Source organism: Microcaecilia unicolor, chromosome 5 (assembly GCF_901765095.1).
Source record: "Microcaecilia unicolor chromosome 5, aMicUni1.1, whole genome shotgun sequence".
Lineage (NCBI taxonomy): Eukaryota > Metazoa > Chordata > Amphibia > Gymnophiona > Siphonopidae > Microcaecilia > Microcaecilia unicolor.
Window position 1 is genome coordinate 268,014,391 of NC_044035.1, and position 21,762 is coordinate 268,036,152.

A 21,762-nucleotide genomic window follows, 5' to 3' on the forward strand; every position below is an offset into this window, starting at 1 on the left:
CTAAATATTTCCTGGGGGAGGGGGGTAGAGAGAAAATTTTGTGCCCACCCACTTTGGGTTCAGGCCCACCCAAAATTGGCAGTCTGGCTACGCCACTGGTGACTGTACAGTCCCATGTCATCAGGATGTGCTAAGCTGGTACTTATTTTATTCCCTCCTCCCATTATATGTCTGGGACTTGTAGTTCTAAGTTCCCTCTAAGAAAAGAAGGTAAGTACAAGTGTGTCTGTAAAGAGGTTGGGGGGGGGGGAGGGGGGGTTATGACTGAGGCCAGAGGGTACATATTTGCTAGGTGAGGGGCACTTGAGGGCAGAGGGGAAGTTATGTTAGAGGATGATGAAGATGATAGAGGTTGTACTGGGTAATAGATGACAGGAACGGTTGCTGGAGGGTGAAAATTGATTGAGATCAAAGAGAAGAGATTGCTTGGGGAGAGGGGGACATATGGTGTATAGATTTATATCCCTGAAACACTGTTGGAAAAATCTCACTCACTGGGATGGTAAATCTCACTTTTTAGGCTGGGCCATCCTTGGCCTAACTGTATTTAAAATAAAACATTAACGGTTTTGGGTCAGTTGTGTCAGGAACTGCAGTGGAAACTGAACCTGGTTCTCAGGCCACTGCACTAACCACCAGGCCATGTCTCCACTCCATGGTAAAAGCAGTGCTCTTTTCTGTGAGTTTTCCATCTGTGTTGGTACATTTGGAAATTTGCTCCAGCAATCTCTACTATATTCTTCTAAAACTTCACTCTGTTTACCTCAGAGTAGAATACCAAAACAGAAGAGAGTGAATAAGAAGGCCCACTGCACCTTGGAGGTTCTTATTTTCCCTCTTTACTGTCTCCAAGCTGTCCAAAGACTCTTCATAAGCATTCTTCAGTTTGAAGAGCTCGGTGCTGAGGCTGCGGGCCTCCTTCAGCGACGCTTCCAGCTCTGCCTGGGTTTCTTCGTACTTCTGCTTCCAGTCGGCAATGATTTTGTCAAAGTTGCGCTGTTTCTTGTCCAGTGCAGCAGCAGCAGAGTTAGACCTCTCCAGGTCGATCATCATGTCCTCCAGCTCACTCTGGAGCCGGTGCTTCGTTTTCTCCAGGGAAGAGCATTTTGCATTGGCGGCTTCCACCGCTTCCTCAGCTTCTTGCAGGCGAGCAGCCAGTTTTTTCCTATGATGGAGGTAGAAAGAAAATAAGTTTAAAATTGTAGAATTTTTTTTCTTTTTTTTTTAAATTTAATTACTTGCCTTTCCAAATCTGAGCTCGAGGTGAGTTGTATTAAGATGCAGTAAATATTTCCCTGCCCCAGATGGCTTATAATCAAACTTTATGCCTGTGTATCGCTATATAATAAGAATTTGAGCACTCAGTAATTACAATATTATATTACATACTTAGAGGGGCATTTTCAATATGACGCCTGAATCCAATTTTGGACGTTTTGCTGAAAACTATAAATTGTGTGCTAAAGTGCCAACATTTATGCACTGTAATATATAGGCATATATCCAACTTAAGATGTGAAGGGAGTACGTCATCAATCACTTACAATATACTCAACATCACCTCAATTATATCTTCATTATCACTAAACACACTGAGGCACTTTTATAGGGTCATCAGATTAGCGTACCGACCTCTACAATGGCTAAAGATTATTATGAGCCAAGCATTTTGGAAGAGGCGGTATCACAATCCTCATAAATCCCAATACCGAGTCTCCATCACATACAATCGAATGTGGCTGAAAAGCTAAGCATTACTTTGGAATTTAAAGATAAAAATGAAGAAATTGGGACAACTGATATAAGTAAATGTTATATTGAAAAATCAAGCAAAAATAGGGATTTATGAGGATTGTGTTACCGCCTCTTTCAAAATTTGTGCTCAGAGCTGTGCATTCTAGTGTCCACATTTGGGCAACCTATATAGACATTTGTAAATGATTAGAATAATGGCATAAATGAACATACATGTGCACACACATGGATAAATGCCTAAAACCCACCTACTATGTAAATATGCATGTATCTTACATAAGGTACTTTTACTAAGCTGAGGTCAGTGCTAGTGTGCTTACCACAGGATGTGCTAAAGCATCCTGCAGTAAGTTCTGGATCTACATACGCAAACCACACACCCAAAAATATTTTGGCATGTCTTGGGGGAGGAGAGTGGGGGTTTCTGCTCTCATCAGCATGCTGCATTACCACGTGCTAACTGACTAGTGCAGGATTAGGAACATGAGTGTCGGTAAATGCTTATGTGCTAATTTTATTTAATGGCCACACGCTGACAAAATTAGTGCATGGCCATTAATTCAGAAAAAAAGGAAAATCGACAATTTTCTGGCTGCAATAAAAGTAGCCTTAGTGTGTGAGAGAGACCTGCATAAGGGCACGCTAAGGCCACTTTTTACCACAGTTTACTAAAAGGATTTTATAATTCACATTTTACAAGTAGGTGTTCAACCTGGGCTGAGTATGGTCAGGCTCACATGTATGTAAATTACACATGTATCTCTGGCATTTGGGTGCACATGCTTATGCCAGGTTTTTGGCTGGTGTAAGTGCTTGCATCTAAGTGCATATGCACATATATACCTGGTTACACTAGTATTCCATAAATGAAAGTAGATAACATGGAGGGGCATAATCGAACGGCGCCGACCATCTATTTGGCCAGCGCCGCAAAGAGCAGTCCCGAACCGTATTATCGAAAAAGATGGCCGGCCATCTTTCATTTCGATAATATGGTTCAGGCTGGCCAAATGTGCTTAAGATGGCAGGCATCGGTTTTCGCCAATAATGGAAACTAATGCCGGCGATCTCAAACCCGGCCAAATCCAAGGCATTTGGTCATGGGAGGAGCCAGCATTTGTAGTGCACTGGTCCCCCTCACTTGCCAGGACACCGAGCACCCTAGGGGGCACTGCAGTGGACTTCAAAAATAGTTCCCAGGTGCATAGCTCCCTTACCTTGGGTGCTGAGCCCCCTAAATCCCCCCCCCAAATCCCACTCCCCACAACTGTTCACCACTACCATAGCCCTTAGGGATGAAGGGGGGCACCTACAAGTGGGTACAGTGGATTGTGGGGGGTTTTGGAGGGCTTAACATTTACCACCACAAGTGTAACAGGTAGGGGTGGATGGGCCTGGGTCCATCTGCTTGAAGTGCACTGCACCCACTAAATACTGCTCCAGGGACCTGCATACTGTTGTCAGGGAGCTGGGTATGACATTTGAGGCTGGCTTAGAGGCTGGCAAAAAAATATATATTTTTTGGGGGGTGGGGGTGGGAGGGGGTTGGTGACCACTGGGGGAGTAAGGGGAGGTGATCCCTGATTCCCTCCGGTGGTCATTTGTTCAGTTGGGGCACCTTTTTGAAGCTTGGTCCTAAAAAAAAGGGATCAAGTGAAGCCGGTGAAATGCTCATCAGAGCCGGCCTTCTTTTTTCCATTATCGTCCGAAGCCGGCCATTTTTTAACCACGCCCCATCCCGCCTTCCGTACCCTGCCAACATGCCCCCTTTAACTTTGGCTGGCCCTGTGACGGAAAGCAGTTGAAGCCGGCCAAAATTGGCTTTCGATTATACCAATTTGGCCGGGTTTAGGAGATGGCCAGCTATCTCCCGATTTGTGTCGGAAGATGACCGGCCTTCTCCTTCGAAAATAAGGATAGACACCTAGTTATAGAATTCCCCCTAAATGGACAATTTCTCTGTTTCACTTAGACTTGCTGAATAGCAGCCCTAAATTAAACAGAAAGTGTACACGTGGTGACCGCAGCATCTATATATACAGGACTTCTGTTATATGTATTAATTTATATTGCCTCTAAGATTCTTTTCAGCTTACTTAGCTTCTTCTAACTCCTCTGTCCTTTGAATGGCATCTGTCTCATATTTATTTCTCCACTGCGCCACCTCTGCATTTCCTTTGGACAAAGCTCGCTGCAGCTCAGCTTTGGCCTCTTGTTCCTCTTCGTATTGCTCTCGCAGAAGCTCACAGTCATGCCTGGCAGCTTGCAAACTGTGTGCTAATGCATTCTTTGCCTGATGAGAGGAGAAAAATAAGACGTGCTCTCATGCATTATCACTTCTCATAACTGCTGGGACAAAATTGCCAGATATCGTTGTGATCTGATTCTGATTAAAAGATGAAAAGCTTCATATTCAAAATGATTTAACCATTCAGTTAGATTACCCTGAACAGGTCAGGAGGGGAAATTCAGTGGCACTTAACTAGGCAGCACTGCTGAATATCCCCTCTTACCACCACAGCATTGTCGGGTAGTGCTGGGCACCAGCAATATTTAGGGGCCCTATTACTAAGTTGCGTAAGCATCTACGTGCGCCCAATGTGCGCCAAAATGTAGTTACCACCCAGCTACTGTGTGGGTCTTGCGGTAATTTCATTTTTGGCATGCATTTGAAAACTAATTTTTATTTTTGGACGTGCACCAAGTGGCATTTGATGCGTGTAGGCCATTACCGAGTGAGACTTTACCGCTAGGTCAATGGCTGATGGTAAGGTCTCAGACCCAAAATGGACGTGCACCAATTTTGATTTTGCCGCATGTCCATTTTCGTCAAAAATTTTAAAAAGGCATTTTTTGCAGGCGTGCAGAAAAATGGTTCTTTGCATGCCCAAAGCATGCGCCTACACTACCGCAGGCCATTTTTCAGTGCTGATACCTGCATAGCTAACCAGGCAAGTAGGGCTGACTAAATAGCTGCCCAGTTAGCTATGCAGGTATGACACTAAATATCAGCCGTACCTATATAATTTCTGGGTAACACCACTGACTGAGATATTCAGTGCCAGTGCTAGGACATGGCCTGGTACTGAGTATCTGAGTTTAAATTAGCCAGCAGTGGTCAGCTTTTATAAAAGCACTGACCACTGCCAGTTCAATATTGAGCCAGAGGTTTTAATAAAGTATTAGAAGTTCAAATACATTGCATTCCTATATTTTATTTATTTATCAATGTATTTATACCCCACATTATCCCCACAAACATGCAGGCTCAATGTGGCTTACAAAACCAGAGAGAGAGAAAGATCTCTGGGTGATATCAGAGACAAATTAGAAATGAAGAGCAAAAGTGCAAGAAAGAAAAGACACTTTACATAGAACGGTACAAAAGAACGGGTCCAACCAGAATCCACGTTTGCATGCTTGCAGGGGTTATAGGCCTACATAGGTCTTGTAGAAAATGTTTTTGCAAACAGATGGGTTTTTAGTGCCTTGCGAAAGAGAAGGTAGTCACTCAGACTGGTTATTGCTCTTGGAAGTGCAATCCAGCTTTGCACACTGATGAATGGAAAGCTTGACGCCTGAATAGAGCCGTGCTTACATCCTTTCCAGCTTGGGTAATGCAAGGTGAGATATAATCGCGATGTCGGGTCAGCATTTCTGGCAGGCAAGTCGATCATGGTCAGCATGTAACTTGGTACAACCCCATTGATGATTTGCAGAGCTATATTTTGATTCTCTAGTTTTCAGAGCATTTTAGTTTCCTATGTATTGCAGTACATGTATTTGAACAGGATTGACTAAGCTAGGGATACCATGCAGCAAGGATTTACTTAGAAAATTCTCTATTTCCAATGTAATGCTTTTAGGGCCTCTTTTATAAAGCCGCGCTACTGATTCTTGGTGTGGCAAATGAGAGGAAGCCCATTGAATTCCTATGGGCTTCTTCTCATTTGTCGCACGGAAATCGCTAGCACAGCTTTGTAAAAGAAGCCCTTAATTTGGAATCTAAGATACCTGGGAATGTGGATATATAACATTTCTATATGTCCCGAGGGAACTTGAGCATGTGAATGCTCTGAAAGCCAAAAGTGCTTACTGAATATGCTTTTCATTTGTTTAATTTTGTTTTATTTATTCAAAAGAATTTAAACAGCAAAAACCACAATTAAATAAAAGCAAAATTAAATAAAAATTACTGGGTCTGAACCCTACTGATAGTGTTTTAAAAATGAAGTCCTCCACCCTGTCTCTTATCCCATCAGTTTGTCTTCAGGGATAGCCATGATCACCAGACACTCCCATTCCACCAGTCTTGGTTTTTCAAACTGGCACTAGCTGACTTGAGGCTGGTGCCATTGTGAATTTTTGCAGATCGGGATGCCTACGCTATTTTCTTTTATGGCAACAATTCATTTATGGACGACCCTCCGGTCACATACCATTAACCCTTCCATCCCCAGCCTCTGTTGGTCTTGCCATGCTGAGCGGGGTACTCTCAAACACCTCATTTTTGACTGTGTGTGTCTTAAATCATGTTGGACTGATATATGGCTTACTTTAACAGATGTCTTTCATTTCACTGGTCCTATGTTGTACAAGTATGTGTTGCTCAGAGACCAGTGTTTTCGCTCTATGTTAAGCTACAATGAATGCTTGCTTGTGAATACTTTGCTTAGTTTAGCCTTGAAAGTTGTTTTTGGGCACTGGAAGGATCTGAGTCAAGCCACACATCAGCATTGGTGGAATTTAGTATTTCAGACTTATAAATATGACGTATTTCTAGCTAAAAGGTCATGTCGATAAATTTCCTATAAGGAGAAGTGGTCTTTGTTATTGTCCTACTTTACAAATGCCTGTTGAGAAGTTTTTCTTCTGCTGTTTATTCCCCCCCCCCTTCCCGCTTTTTGAAATTTGTCTAGTGTTATACTGACTTGTTCACTGTTATGCTGCTTTAAAATCAATAAAAATACTAAGACTAAAAAAAAAAAAAATTCAGTGACACCAGCCTCAGGTTGGCTTGTACCATTTTGAAAAACAGGACTGGTAGGAGGGCTGGAAATCACTCCTGCACCTGAAAAGATAGAGCTGTGGTAAGAAGTGAGGTGGGTCCCAGGGGATGTGGCCATAGATTCTGACCACAAGCCTTGGGGAAGACTTTTTAAGGCATCTGTGTGGAGGGTGGGAATGAGGTTCGGCGAGATCCCAGTTCTGGAGCTGATATTGACATATTTTGAAAATGGACCAAATTTCAGTTGTTTCATTTTCAAAACAATGAAGAACAAAACAATCATTAAAATTTCCCATTTCATTTCAAATAAAAACCATTCCTGTCAATGACTGAATAGAAGATTTCATGGTGAAGAAGTATTACTTTGGTCTCTTCTTCCAATTGTCTCCTTAGTTCTTCAATCTGTTGCGTAAAAGATGTTTTTCCCCGTGACAGCTGGTTTATCAGAGATTCTTTTTCTTCCAGCAGTCGTCCAAATTCACCTAGCATAAAGTGTGAGGAAGCAAAATATTGCATGAGTGCTTTATATTCCCTCTATCCCCACCACACTCTACCCCCTCCCCTTGATATTCAGGAACACCAGCATTACTGCCATAGTGAACTTTACCCTCACAAGAACAGACCCCTTCGATAAGAAAGAAAGCTTTGTGGGAAAACAGTATTGTATGCCAGTGGAAGTGTATGTCAACAAATTCAACTGGTTGGCCAACTACTTTCAAATGCTAATTTGAAACTCTTGGATCTGCTTAATGTAATTCTATTGATTACAATGAATGTTGATATTTATGGATAACAGGCTATTTCTGTCTCAAAATGTAATTGCAAATAGTAAAATAAAATGGTGCTGGCAGCAAATCATTGAAATGAATGAGCAGTGGCGTAGGAAGGGGGGGCGGTGGGGCGGTCTGCCCCGGGTGCACCCCACTGGGGGGTGTCGGTGCCTCGCTGGTTCCTTGCTCTCTCTGCCCCAGAACAGGTTACTTCCTGTTCCGGGGCAGAGAGAGCAAGGAACCAGCGAGGCGCCGACACCCCCCAGCGGCGTGCACTCGGCGGATTGGCCCTCCCGCCCGCCCCTCACCGCCTTCCAGGTATGTCCTTGCGGGGGGGGGGGGTTGCGCACAGAGGGGGAGGGTGCGTCGCGCTGCACCCGGGGGGGGGGGGTGCGCAGTGGCGACCCACCCTGGGTGTCAGCTGCCCTCACGACGCCACTGTGAATGAGTGATAAATACAATGAAAAAAATTTAAAATTACAGATTTATGAACAAAGTGGGGCACAAATGGAAGAAATACAGTTTAAGTATGAATGTTTGAATGCTTGGAAAAAGAAACTCTGGACAAAAAAAAAGGAAGATGATTCGAAATGCATTAATGCAGAGCTCCTGGAGAGATATGGTAGGACACAATAACAATTTTAGGGGGCCTTTTACTAAGGTGTGCTCACATTTTTAGCTCATTCTAAAAATAGGTGCACGCTAAACATTAGAGACGCCCAAAGGAATACATTGGCATCTCTAACATTTAGGCGCGCTAAAAATGTGAGTGTCTTAGTAAAAGACCCCCTTAGTTAACTAAGAGAGAGCCTCTCTCTTAAAGAAACCACTACCCTTCATCAGAAGTAATTAAACTCTGGAATTCATTGCCAGAGAATGTGGTAAAGGTGGTTAGCTTAGCGGGGTTTAAAAAGGGTTGGACGGCTAAAGGAAAAGGTCATATTAAAATGGACTTGGGAAAACTCCACTGCTTATTTCTGGGATACGCAACATAAAATGTTTTGTACTTTTTTAGGATCTTGCTAGGTATTTGTGACCTGGATTGGTCACTGTTGGAAACAGGATGCTGGGCTTGATGGGCCTTTGGTCTGTCCCAGTATGGCAATACTTATGTACTTATGTAACCCTATTGTAATAAAGTTGAGTTCATCAAAGGTCCATCACTTCTCAGACATTGCATTCAACATGTGATCCCTATCACAGGTTGTAATCTCCCTACCATTTTCTGTCTGTAGCCTTCCTTTCTGGCTGCTGAGTTCATTCACTTGCCGAGTCATCTCATCAAGTTTTGATTTTGCTTCATTCAAATGATCTTCATAAGTGCGACAAAGTTTCTCTGCTATCCCCTGAACAGCAGCCACATTGGATAGGATTAGATGGTAGAAGAGATTTCAATAGTCAGCAAACTTTTTTCTGTAATTATTTCTACAGCTTAATTATCGTCTCAGCTAGTTAATATGCATTTACAGGTAGCTGAAACTTTCAGTCAGAATATAATAATATTTTCAATGTATGTACTACCTTTCATCCAGTAAAGATCCCAATGTGCTTCATAATCAGAAACCGTAAAAGTCCTGAGGGATATTATGTCCTCAAAATGCTGACTTTTTGGTTCTATTTGCCTCATATTAGGAGCAGTGTTGTACATTTTTCACTCTTGGTAATTGACTTCCATGGGTGAGCGTTGAGCAGCGCCAATGGCTTCCATGTCCCCAGAATGTAACATTAACCATTGATTTTCCTATTAGCTTTTTAATGAATAAAAAGCAAAATTCCAGAAATTGATTTGCAAATATGTGTGATCATCCGTTCTATATTTTTTAATCCCTGAAAAAGTCTTAGAAGGTTGTTCAAGGTAAGAAATTTCTCTTAATATAATCAAGTAAGAGTACGTAGATAAATATTTCTGGGCAGTCTATGCCCTCCTATCCAAAACTCATGCTGTATTCATGTTTCCACATTTGGGGGGGAGGTGCAGTATTTCTATATAGTTTTTTCTACATGTATAATCTGTTTAACATGTTGAAAAGGGCTCATAAAATTGTGTGTGGTATGCATGTGTAAAAAGTAGGTGCTATTATTAAAACACGTTATTTTACCACTAATTTGTGCTATTTTAGCACAGATCCCATTTTATACATTGAGACCTAGTTACTAATAACTGAGGTTTAACAGTAAAATAACACACCTTAACCGTAGCCCATGTTGATAATCTCCCCCCCTTAAAGAAAAAAGAAATGTCTAGAAATTGAAATCGCAGCAATCCTATATAATAAAACGCACCTCGAACATTCTGAAGCTGACTGTATGGCTGAGGCATTCCTGCTTTCTGTATCCATCTCCTGAATTGACATCACGTACTTCCGGGTTCGTCACAAGCAGAAGTGACCAACCACACAAGGTTTCTCGGCTTCAGAATGTTGGAGGTGCATTCTATTAAATAGGATTGGTCAGTTCCTTGAAGCACAGCCAGAGCTCAGCATCCTGCACAGTAATGCTCAGACACCAGAGGGGGGGGAGGGGGGCTGACACCAGAGAGGGGGGAGAGGTATCTCTGTCACACACACACACACTCTCTCTCACACAGTCAATGTCTTTCTCTCTCTCACTCTCACACACTGTCTCTCACACAGTCTATGTCTCACACTGTATCACATTCATTCTCTATGTGTCATACAGTCACTCACACACTCTCTTGGTCTCATACACTCAGTCTCACAGAGAGTCTGTGTCTCACACACACTCTCCCTCTTGCACACACTGTATCTGTGTGAAACACACACTCTCTCTCTCACACTGTGTCTTACACGCACTTGCACACACTCTTATTCTCACACACACACACTCTCTCTCTCACAGACACACTTGCACCCAGACTCACTCTCTCCCTCACACACACACACTCGCACATTCACTCTCTCTCTCACACACAGTCACTCTCACATACACTCTCTCAAACATACACACTCCGAGGAAAACCTTGCTAGCACCCGTTTCATTTGTGTCAGAAACGGGCCTTTTTTACTAGTATGTAATAAAAGTGAGCCAAGTGTAGGACAATCAATCCATTGTGACATCACTGAAGAGGTTGGCTCTTAGGCACTGGTGGAATGAGGCAATATGACATCATAATATCAGCTCTGGTTACCATAGACTAAAACTCTTTACAATGAGGGGGGAAGTTATCAGTGTGTGGGCTACCATTATGATGTGTTATTTTACCACTAACCCATGCTATTTCAGCACAGGTCCCATTTTATGCAATGAGACCTACTTACTAATAACTGGGGTTAGTGGTAAACACATCTTAATTGCAGCCCATGTTAAGTTGAGAAGTGAATCCAGATTCACCTAACTGTGTTGATCCAGTCCTGGATTTACCTCATTGCATGCAGGGACTTGTAGTTTTGCTTTTCTTAGGGGGCTGCAATGGGGAAATCAGAACTACAAGTTCCTGCTTGCAATTGGGTAAACCCAGGACTGGATCAACACTGTCAGGCGAATCTGGATCCAGTTGGCAACCCTATTTTCTCCTCCCCCACTCATTGTCAAATCTCTGAAGCAAAACTGTTCTATATCTATCACAACATATTTTTATAGAATGCCTTCCTTTCCAGAGACTTCCAGTCTTGAATCATACCTTTGCTTTAGCCATTTGTTCCATGTTGGAGGCCAGGTCATCCACTTCCATCTTGAGTTCACTCTTTTCCTTCTCGAGCTTCTGTTTGACCCGCTGCAGGTTGTCCAGCTGTTCTCCCATCTCCGCCATGCTATCTGCATGTTTCTTTCTCAACGCTGCAGCTGTGGCCTCATGATTTAGTGTCGCCTCTTCTAAATCCCGACGCACCTTCAGATATTCGGCCTCCCGCTTCTTGTTCATCTCCATCTGTACTGTGGAGGCTCCTCCAGCCTCCTCTAGCCTCTCACTGAGTTCTTCCAGTTCCCTCGCCAGATCTGAGCGCTGTTTTTCCACCTTGGCTCTGGCAGCTCTTTCTGCTTCCAGCTCCTCTTCTAATTCCTCTATACGAGCCTGTTAAGCAAAGAAAATAGCCATGTACTCTCTTTAAATAAAGATTTTGCTACATTGCACAGTATAATGAGGAAAAGGGATTAACGTGTAGTGCTAATTTTATGCTTTTAGGATTAGAAGTCTTTTACTAAAGTGTGTTAAGTTTTTGCATTTAGCATGCCCTAACAGCATAAAGAAGTGTTTGTTAAGCGCAAATCTGCGTGCTAATTGTTGATCTGCCCAGCATTTCTGGAATTAATGCATGGCTATGTGCATTAGCATGCACAGAATCTTGTTGCAGCTAATGTGGCTGCACTTAGGGGGGGCTTTTACTAAAGGTTAGCTCGAGTTATCTGCAGGCCCACAGGAATAAAATGGGCCCTGCTGCAGATAACTCAAGCCAATCTTTAGTAAAAGATCCCTTTAGTTTGTTCTATTGAGAAGGCGCTAAGCGAAGTTATAACTGCATAGATGAAAGCTAGCGCATGTTAAGTATTGTGCAATCACTGTATTATGCAGTCCTTACCTGCTCTCCCACCAAGGGGCTCTTTTAGGTAGGCGCTCTGGCGTTTTAGCGCGTGTTAAAAATAGGCTTCGCTAAACGCTAAAGACGCCCATAGGAATACATTGGCATCTGAAAGTGCCAGTGTGCCTATTTAAAGACCCCCCCCCCACACAGTTCCTGCCCCCTAACACACTATACAGTTTGTTTATTTATTCATTTATTTTCAATATTTATATACCACCTACATCTAAGCAGTTTACAAATCGAGAAACACAAATTTAAAAATACCTTGGTGCAGGCAAATATAGGGCTTGATATTTAAAACACAAAACCTTAAATTGTATCCGGCACTGCCCAGGTAACCAATGAAAATGTTTCAAAATTGGTGAAATATGAACAGACCTTGTAACACCAACAATCAACATTGCTGCAGCATTTTGCACCATTTTCAACCCCTGTATGCGTGAATTGGTGCATGTAAACTGTCATACCATTGCAGTGGCTGGTAGTGCACCTCTGCCATAGCATTAACACTGTCCAATGAGGCACAGGTGTTTAATTATACACCATGGGGGTAATTTTTTCAAGGTTTTCCGTGGGTAAAACAGCATTTGACCTGCAGAAAGAGGTGCTTATAAAATTGTTTTGGAGTATACGTGTATAAAACTGTGTGCTACTGACCCATAGTACGTCTTTTAGTGGAATACGCAAAGGCATTCCTGGAGGTGTTATAAAATATGCATTTATCCATGCAAACTTAGGAAGATCATTTGTGCATGCCTCCAAGTGATGTAAATACCTGGGGGGTGGGTGGATGGGGGAGGCTGTTTTATAAGAGCACATAGGCTGTCTTTATTTTATTTATTTATTTGGATTTATTAACTGCCTTTATGAACAGTTTATCCAAGGTTGATGTACAGTAGGTACAGATGAACATAAAACTTACAATTTTGTTAATAGCATAACAATAATAAAATGACTAAATATGAACCACTTCAATGTAAAAAGAATTGAAGCGGTGCAAAGAAAAGCTACGAGAATGGTATGGGATTTGCGTTCCAAGACGTATGAGGAGAGACTTGCTGACCTCAACATGTATACCCTGGAGGAAAGGAGAAACAGGGGTGATATGATACAGACGTTCAAATATTTGAAAGGTATTAATCCGCAAATGAACCTTTTCCGTAGATGGGAAGGCGGTAGAACTAGAGGATTGAAATGAGATTGAAGGGGGGCAGACAAGAAAAATGTCAGGAAGTATTTTTTCACGGAGAGAGTGGTGGATACTTAGAATGCCCTCCCACGGGAGGTGGTGGAGGTGAAAACGGTAACGGAATTCAAAAATGTGTGGGATAAACATAAAGGAATCCTGTTCAGAAGGAATGGATCCTCAGAAGCTTAGCGGAGATTGGGTGGCAGAGTCGGTGGGGGGAGGCGTGGCTAGTGGTTGGGAGGCGGGGCTAGTGCTGGGCAGACTTCTACGGTCTGTGCCCTGAAAATGGCAGATACAAATCAAAGTCAGGTATACACATAAAGTAGCACATATGAGTTTATCTTGTTGGGCAGACTGGATGGACCATACAGGTCTTTCTCTGCCGTCATCTACTATGTTACTATGGTAAAGCAAAAGAAAAGTAACCCCCTTAGAGTTGTTTGCTGTTCTGTCAGCAACCTCTTGGAATTTCAAAGAGAAAATTTACAGGTTGTTGCTCTCTTAAGTTTATGTGCCTAGTAGAATAAGATTATATGTAAACACGGTGAAATTACAGACTTGCACTGTAAAACTACCATTATTTGGGGGGAAAAAAACAGGGTACCAGCTTACTGTTATTGATTTCACAGTGACGTAGACCTTTTGGTCTTGGGAGCAATTTGGGAGGTCTATCTCAAGCTCCACCCAAAGCCACAAAGGATCGCTGAGCTCAAGAAAGTGCTACAAATGACCTAGGCCAGCCTGCCACAGGAACTGATCGACAAGGCTGTTAAAGCGACTGAAGGCCTGTATTAAAGCCGGAGGTGGACACTTTGAGCATTCACAGTAACTGTGAAATTCTGTCACATTGTTTAATTGTATCATTTGAATGATGTTATTTTACTGTGTTTTAGCTCGAACATTTTTAACATGCAAAAATCGCTAGGTAGTAATGCTAAAATGTCAGTATCAACATAGCTTAAGATAATTAAATGTTGTTTAATGGTAATGTGTGAGTATGATGACTAAATAAGTATGTAAAAGTTCTTGTTGAAATTCAAAGCGGTTGCTGAGAAAATGGCAAAAAAACCTCTAGGGGATTACTTTTTTACCTCACCCTGTAAATACAATCAATGAGGCAAACTTGGAAACTGCAAGTTGAAACCTAGTACCAGGACTCACAAGAAACATTATCAGAAATATACACATTTAACAGTACTGTAGAACAACCATATAACAGAAATATCATGATTGTTGGTACAATACAAACAATACCATAATAGACAGCATGGAAGAACATTCAAATAACATAGATATTATACAATGTTAGCACAATACCAATGAAACACCTAATGAATTATAAAATAAGTGTCCTGTATGTGCCTATGTGCCTTCACAGCCTAAGTACCCTGTACAGTATTACCCTCTACCTGTGTTTTCCCTATGATCCACCCCTTCTTGGTGCTATGAAAGATCATGGATGGTTTTCACCACAGAATGGGGGGGATACAGAGGCTTGGCTAGGTGGGTTTTAAGGGAAGCAACCGCTCCCTCAAACGGACTTCCGTTGTGTGAAAAATAGGTGCCATTGGCAGTGGGGATACTTTTCATAGCCTATTTTTTCCGAACAGCTGTTTAGCTGCCAAAAACAAAACAAAAAGCTTTGAAACTCGCCCTCTGCAGGTATAAAGAGGGCAACTTATAAAGGGTGTGTGTACTTTACTCAGGGGTCCTTTTGACTCGTAACCACTTGTAACCACTCGCCTCCACCTACCCTCCTCTCTTCCTTCCCGTTCACATTAATTGATTTGATTTGCTTACTTTATTTTTTGTCTATTAGATTGTAAGCTCTTTGAGCAGGGACTGTCTTTTTTCTATGTTTGTGCAGCGCTGCGTATGCCTTGTAGCGCTATAGAAATGCTAAATAGTAGTAGTAGTAGTAGTACTAAGGTGCGCTGAAAAACGGCCTGCGCTAGTGTAGGCGTGTGTATTGGACACATGTAGATCCATTTTCAGTGCGCCTGTATGTAGCAAAATAAAAATTGGCGCGCTTCCATTTTGGGTCTGAGACCTAACCGCCACCCATTGACTTAGCGTTAAGATCTCGAGCGTTAACCGGGCGGTAATCATCAGCATGTACACTGCCGATTACTGCCTGGTTAGCTCCACATGTTGGAAAATAAAAACTATTTTCCAGCGCGCGTAAAAAATGTAATTACTGCCCAGGCCATGCGGTAGCCAGACTGTAGTTCCAAATTGGCGCACATTGGATGCGTGTAGGTGCCTACGCAGCTTAGTAAAAGGGCCCCCTGAGTAAATGACACATCCACTTTGGTAGTATTTTAGTCATTTAAATGTGCATGTGGTCATAAACACATACAAAGAACCTCTTTTATAATACTGACCTGCGCTAAAGTACAAACTTTGAGGTAATGTTCCATACTTTGCTAGTAGGCATGCACAGGGATGCACATAGATTATAAAATACCATAACATACATGCGTACTTGACAAATATTGTTGCAAACATTTACGCCTGCTCCAGGATTGATGTGAATGTGTCTGCCACTTAACACTAGTATTTTATAGAGACAAGCAGGCAACTACTTATCTTTATAAAAGAACCCTAACATAGGTACCTTAACTAGACTTCCCCTTATATATTACTTGAAAAATGTGTAAACTCACCTGAAGTTCCTTAATTTTCTTTTGGAGCTGGAGTATTATGGCTTGCTCATCCTCCATCTTGGAGGTTAGTTGGTTAATTTCAAACTCTTTTCTATTGAGACAAGAAGATTAGTAGGTTCTTTAGCATTGTTTCTTGGGTTTCTGCAATTTTAGAAGTAAAATTCTTAGAAGAAGAATATTTTTAGCACTTTAACTGCAGTACTTTTTCCTAATCCTGCCAAAGAGCAGCAAGCTCTTTGCATTTTGTTTGTTCAGGTCTCTTACCAATTTTCAAAGAGGCTCTACAGTGGGAAACTAATGTTTACTTCTGAAGAAAGTGTTCCCTTTTCTCCATTGTCCCTCATGAAAATTGCTCTGTCAATATGGTTCCAAATCCAAGTAATTCAAGTTTAAATCAGTTGAAATTCTTCCAGTCTCAAGGAGATAAATGCACGAATAATTTTATGCCCCAGTTCCAGGATGACTTTGCCCTAATGATCCATTTTTCAATATTTAGGATAACTGAGACATTTAGGGCTAGATTCTATATGTGGCATCTAAAAAAAATCAGCGCCACAAAAACCCGCTTAAATGTTATTCTATAAACCATGCCTAAAGTTCAATATGGTTTATAGAATAATGCTTAATTATTATGGTCACATGCAAATTTAGGCGGTACCATTTTCACCAACGAAAATGTGGTGCAAATGCCCATGTCTAAATTTACACATGGAGCACCATTATTTTGTAATTACACATGTAACTCAAAATCACGCCATTGTTCCACTCCAAAATGCCTATGACTGTCCCCTTTGCACATCCCCTTTTTCGGGCTGCGCCTAAATTTTAAAGTTTATTTATTTATTTATTTATTGCATTTGTATCCCACATTTTCCCACCTATTTGCAGGCTCAATGTGGCTTATATAATTTAGTAATGATATTGTCATTCCAGGATATCAGATACAATTAGTAATATGTAGAGATTAAGTAAGGGGAAGAAGAAGGAAGTGATTGGGGGGTAAGTTTAGAAGGTGGTCTTTCATAACTGGATGGATTGGTGAGGTGGATTGTTGGGCTATAGGTTCTCTTTGTAGGCCTTGTTGAAGAAATATGTCTTCAGAGATTTGCGAAAGTTAGTTATTTCCTCCATTGTTTTCAGGTCTGTGGGTAATGCATTCCCTAACTGCATGCTCATGTAAGAGAAGGTAGTGGCATACATCAGCTTGTATTTTAGACTTTTACAGCTGGGGAAGTGCAGATTGAGAATAATTGTCAATAATTGTTAAAAAGCAATTATTGGCACTACGTTCTGCTCAAACTTTGCTCACCTCTAGAGTATACACCATCAAATTTTGGCATGTACTTCCAGAATAATGATAATCAGAAAATGGTCATTTACATGTTTCTGTGGGCATATACAGGTGAACATAACTAGAATACCGGCATTTATGTGCATTCTTGCTGACTAAATCCATTTGACTCCTTCTGGAACTACTCCCACAATGCACAGATATCACTAACCTGTGTCTGTTTGACATGTGGGTAACCCTGTGCTCTCAATTTCAAACCTAAAATTTGGTAATTTTCAATGTGGTGATTTGTTTTTTTAAAACTAGGTCATATTCAGAAGCACAGAACAGAAAAAAAAAACTTGCAAGCCTTAAACAGATGTGCAATTGTTAGAATACTTTTATTATCTGGTAGGCTGACTTACTGGTATTAATGACTTATTGGTATAAGGCTGAATCCATTGCAACATAATATATCGCTTAGCAATCGGGCAAGCTTTATGAAGGAATAAAACCGAGACCTGCGCTTCTTCTACAATATCATCTATCATGCCCAATATACTATGTTGAGGTGTGGCCACCCAAGTGCAGCCATACATACAGCTCAAATGGGACCACAATGTCTGCCAAAAGTAAAGGATCAAAGGGCAATCCCAAATACAATATTTATAAGTTGCCTCGGGGTGCATACATTTAACACAACTTCCATCCATTGGAAACCCATCTTTCATGCTCTGGTTGGATGGATGTGCAAATGTAGAAGGAATTTGCAATAGTTATATTTGTTACAATAATGTAAATGTCAGCTACCAGATGAGTTGAGAGTTTCTCTCATATAATTTTCCTTAAAATCCAATATATAGTCTTCTTTGAGCTTCTGGACTGGTGTAATGTGTACTTTTCAAAAGGTTACTTACTTTTTCAATCTCTCTTCCATCTGCTGCTTATCGTTCTCCAGATCCATCACACTCTCTTGAGACAGTTTCAGATCCCCTTCCAGTTTACGCTTGGCCCTCTCTAGATCCATTCTCACTTTCTTCTCTTGTTCGAGGGAGCCTTCCAACTAAAGAAGGAAGCAGCAGCAGCTTTTGACATCACAGTCTGTTTAGCCTTATTGTTTTCCAGAACCACAACAGCAAACGAGCCACAAATCCACAAAAATTATTTTTAAAAATGCTCAAACGGTAATTTTGTGTGAGTCTTACCCTTCTTTTTGGCTTTTGCTTTTTATTGTCTTCTTTAACACTCGTTTGTTCAAAAACACATAGGGGGCAAATTCTATAACAGGGAGCTTATAGTCTGCACACATTAATGGCAGAACATAGGAACATACCCCCTGCTATTCAGCCCTATTTAACCATTCAGAATGGCTGCTGACCGGTTAAATAACTTAACTAGCTGTCTGATGAAATTCAGCGGAGGATAACTGGTTATCCTCCCACTGAATATCACCGGTTAGTGGCTAGCGGATAGCAGTTATATCGGCCGATATAACCAGCTATCCACCAATTTTTAAACCGGCTTTTGTGAAAACCTGGTATATCTTTGGCCGGTTTAAACCAGTTATCTTTAAACTGGCCAAAAATAAACCCGATAGTCAATGTAGTTCACCGGAAACGGCCCAGCATTCAATATCCGGGCTTAGCGACGACTGCAGGAGTTAGCCGGTCTAACGCCCATGGTCTGAATATCGGCCTCATAGTAAATGCCAGCAGATAAAGAACTGCACAGTCCATCCAGTCTGCCCAACAAGATGCAAAAGACTGACTGAGCGCTAGTCTGTAAGTGGCATGACGTCTAAATGCAAGGGGGCACACATATGGGTGGAGCACGGGCAGGGCTGCCACTTATGCGGGCAACTAAGGGGCCCTTTTACTAAGCCACGTTGGCACCTATGGGTGCACAACGTTTGTCAATTCTGAGTTACCGCCCGGCTACCGTGTGGCCCGGGTGGTAATTTCATTGTTTATGCGCGTCCGCTACGCACGTCAGAAAATGTATATTTTTTCCGGCGCGTGGCGAAAACCGGGCGGTAATCGGCATTGTACGCGCATTGAGAATTACCACCTGGTTTACGTGTGAGACCTTACCACTAAGTGAATGGGTGGTGGTAAGGTCTCAGACCCAAAATGGATGTGCGCCAATTTTGATTTTTCCGCACATCCATTTCTGGCAAAAAAGGGCCTTTTTATACAAGCACGTTGAAAAATGGATCTACGCGCATCCAAAACATGTGCCTACACTAGCGCAGCATATTTTTCAGCGCACCTTAGTAAAAGGAACCCTAATAGAATACTGTAAGTTATGTGTGCTCTTGCCGCATTTAATTGTCCACAGTTATGCCAGGCAGAGATTAGCTAGGTAAGGTGCAATGGGAGCAGCTGCTCCCCCAAATGGATTTTTAATGAAATGGTGCTTATGCAGATTGGCCCTTCAGCCTTGCAGCAGCACCTATTTTACAAAAGGTCTGATCCCCCTGACATCAAAATCTGGCTATGCTTCTGAATTTGCCAGGTCTATGGCTGGTGTAACTGCAAGCACCTAAACGTAAGGTGCCCCGATGCCAGATTACTTTAGAATTCCATCGGCCATTACAGAATGGGCTCTCACCGTGCAGCACTGGAGCACCTAAAAGGAAGCTTGCGCATATAGAATTGCCCCAGTAATACATTTTCGTGTACTTAGCATAACTATTTAAAAATGGTTATGAGGTTTTTCAAGGTACACTGATTTAAAAAGTGACTGAAAACAAGTGTTAGGTAATCTGGAAATAAAACTGAAACCTCTTACATCATCAACTTGCTGCTCTAGTTTAATTTTGGCCTTTGTCAGGGAGTTGACCTTGTCCTCCTCTGCCTGGAGGTCATCCAGAGTCTGCTGATGAGCCTCCTGTAGGGCTTTCTTCTCCTTGGTCATTTTGCTGATGGATTCATCCAGAGCCGCCATCTCTTCCATAAGGTTTTTTACCTGTTGTGGAGAAGGATGACGAAAACATGGCCAAGTAAATTCTAATGAAGAAAATGTATGGTCTCGGCTATTAACAATTGATGTCTACTGTATAACTTTCATATTAGTCCAATTTACTGCAATAGAGTTAAAAATGTTCAGTTTATTCCACACGGAACATGACTTGGGGCCCTTTTACTACAGTGCCTTGAGCAGTTTAATGCATGAATTAGTATATATTAACTGATACTGCATAAGCACACTGTTTCTGTGGTGTGTTAGCAGTTAGTATGCATTCATTCACATGTTAAGTGCATTTTGTGTCAGGGGACAGGCACTAGGGGAGGCATGAGTGGAGAATGGGCACGGATAGCATATAGCAGTTAGCACAGGGTACATCTGCGACCAGAGTTAAGGCACCCTAATGAACATTCCTTCAAGGGAGCTGCAGAAGCCATAGAGGGCACACCCCCAATAGTTGCCGTGCTTCCTTTGCAATTACCACAAGTTATGTTTTGATGTTAAGGTGCAGTCTCCCGCCTTCTATATACTGTGCCCAACTTTGGGTGTGCTGCCGATCATGCAAATTAATTAGTTAATGATCTCAACCATCAATAATTGAGTGCCAACAACCAGTTATTGATGTTATGAGTGAATATGTTTATTGAAGGCAGATAAAGCACAAATACGGAAACAGGCATTCCATAGAAACATCAGGCATTCCATAGAAACATCCAGAAGCTCAATATAGAACTCAAAATCCCCCCCTTACCCCCTCCCATTCCCAAATATCCCCAGGCAGCTGCTATGCACAAAATATAAAATTTCTAATCCCACTAATACAAAAATCCCATAAAGTTACCCCCATATTGCATACATCCCCCTCCCTCAACAGTCCAAATAATTTAAATAAGTAGAATGCAATTGAGCTGACAGTGTATGCAAAAATAGAGTACACAGCTTGACAAATAGCTTCTGTGTGCAATGGCCCACTGTCTCCACAGACATTCGCTCCATCTGCAAAAGGACATGCATCTGGTTCCGCCATTGGGTAAGAGTAGGTGGATAAGGCTGAATCTATTGCAACATAATATATCGCTTAGCAATCGGGCAAGCTTTGGGAAGGAACAAAACTGAAACCTGCGCTCCTTCCACAATGTCATCCATCAGGTCCAATATACTATGTTGAGGTGTGGCCACCCAAGTGGAGCCATACATACAGCTCAAATGGGACCACAATGTCTGCCAAAAGTGAAGGATAAAAGGGCAATCCCAAACACAATGTTTATAAGTTGCCACGGGGTGTGCACATCTAACACAACTTCCATCCGTTGGAAACCCATCTTTTATGCCCTGGTTGGATAGATGTACAAATGCAGAAGGAATTTGTATTGTAACTCCTGCAGGGCAGCACTTTCCATTATTCTGGCAATGTTGCACAGTGTATATTTGAATGCATCCCAAGAATATTGACCAAAATCACGAACGCACTGATCCACAATGCCTTGGAAGGGCTCTTGCCCCCTATGCTTCTTTACTCCTTCATAATGGCAGCCAACAAGACCATTTGTGACTGCAGACATGGGCCAATATTCATCAAAAGGAGACTCTTGAAAGTCT

The 21,762-nt window shown here is 41.9% G+C and overlaps 1 protein-coding gene across 1 annotated transcript in view; it reads right to left on the bottom strand.

The window, feature by feature from the left end:
- Positions 1–21,762, bottom strand: part of MYH15 (myosin heavy chain 15) — a 160,287-nt gene that overhangs the window by 43,879 nt on the left and 94,646 nt on the right. Inside the window, exons 26-33 of the mRNA XM_030204176.1 lie at positions 19,987–20,163; positions 18,114–18,259; positions 15,927–16,017; positions 11,174–11,563; positions 8,753–8,879; positions 7,127–7,245; positions 3,852–4,048; positions 816–1,165 (exon numbers count right to left, since the gene is read on the bottom strand). Of these exons, the coding sequence (XP_030060036.1) occupies positions 816–1,165; positions 3,852–4,048; positions 7,127–7,245; positions 8,753–8,879; positions 11,174–11,563; positions 15,927–16,017; positions 18,114–18,259; positions 19,987–20,163 (1,597 nt within the window). The remainder of the gene's footprint in view (positions 1–815; positions 1,166–3,851; positions 4,049–7,126; positions 7,246–8,752; positions 8,880–11,173; positions 11,564–15,926; positions 16,018–18,113; positions 18,260–19,986; positions 20,164–21,762) is intronic.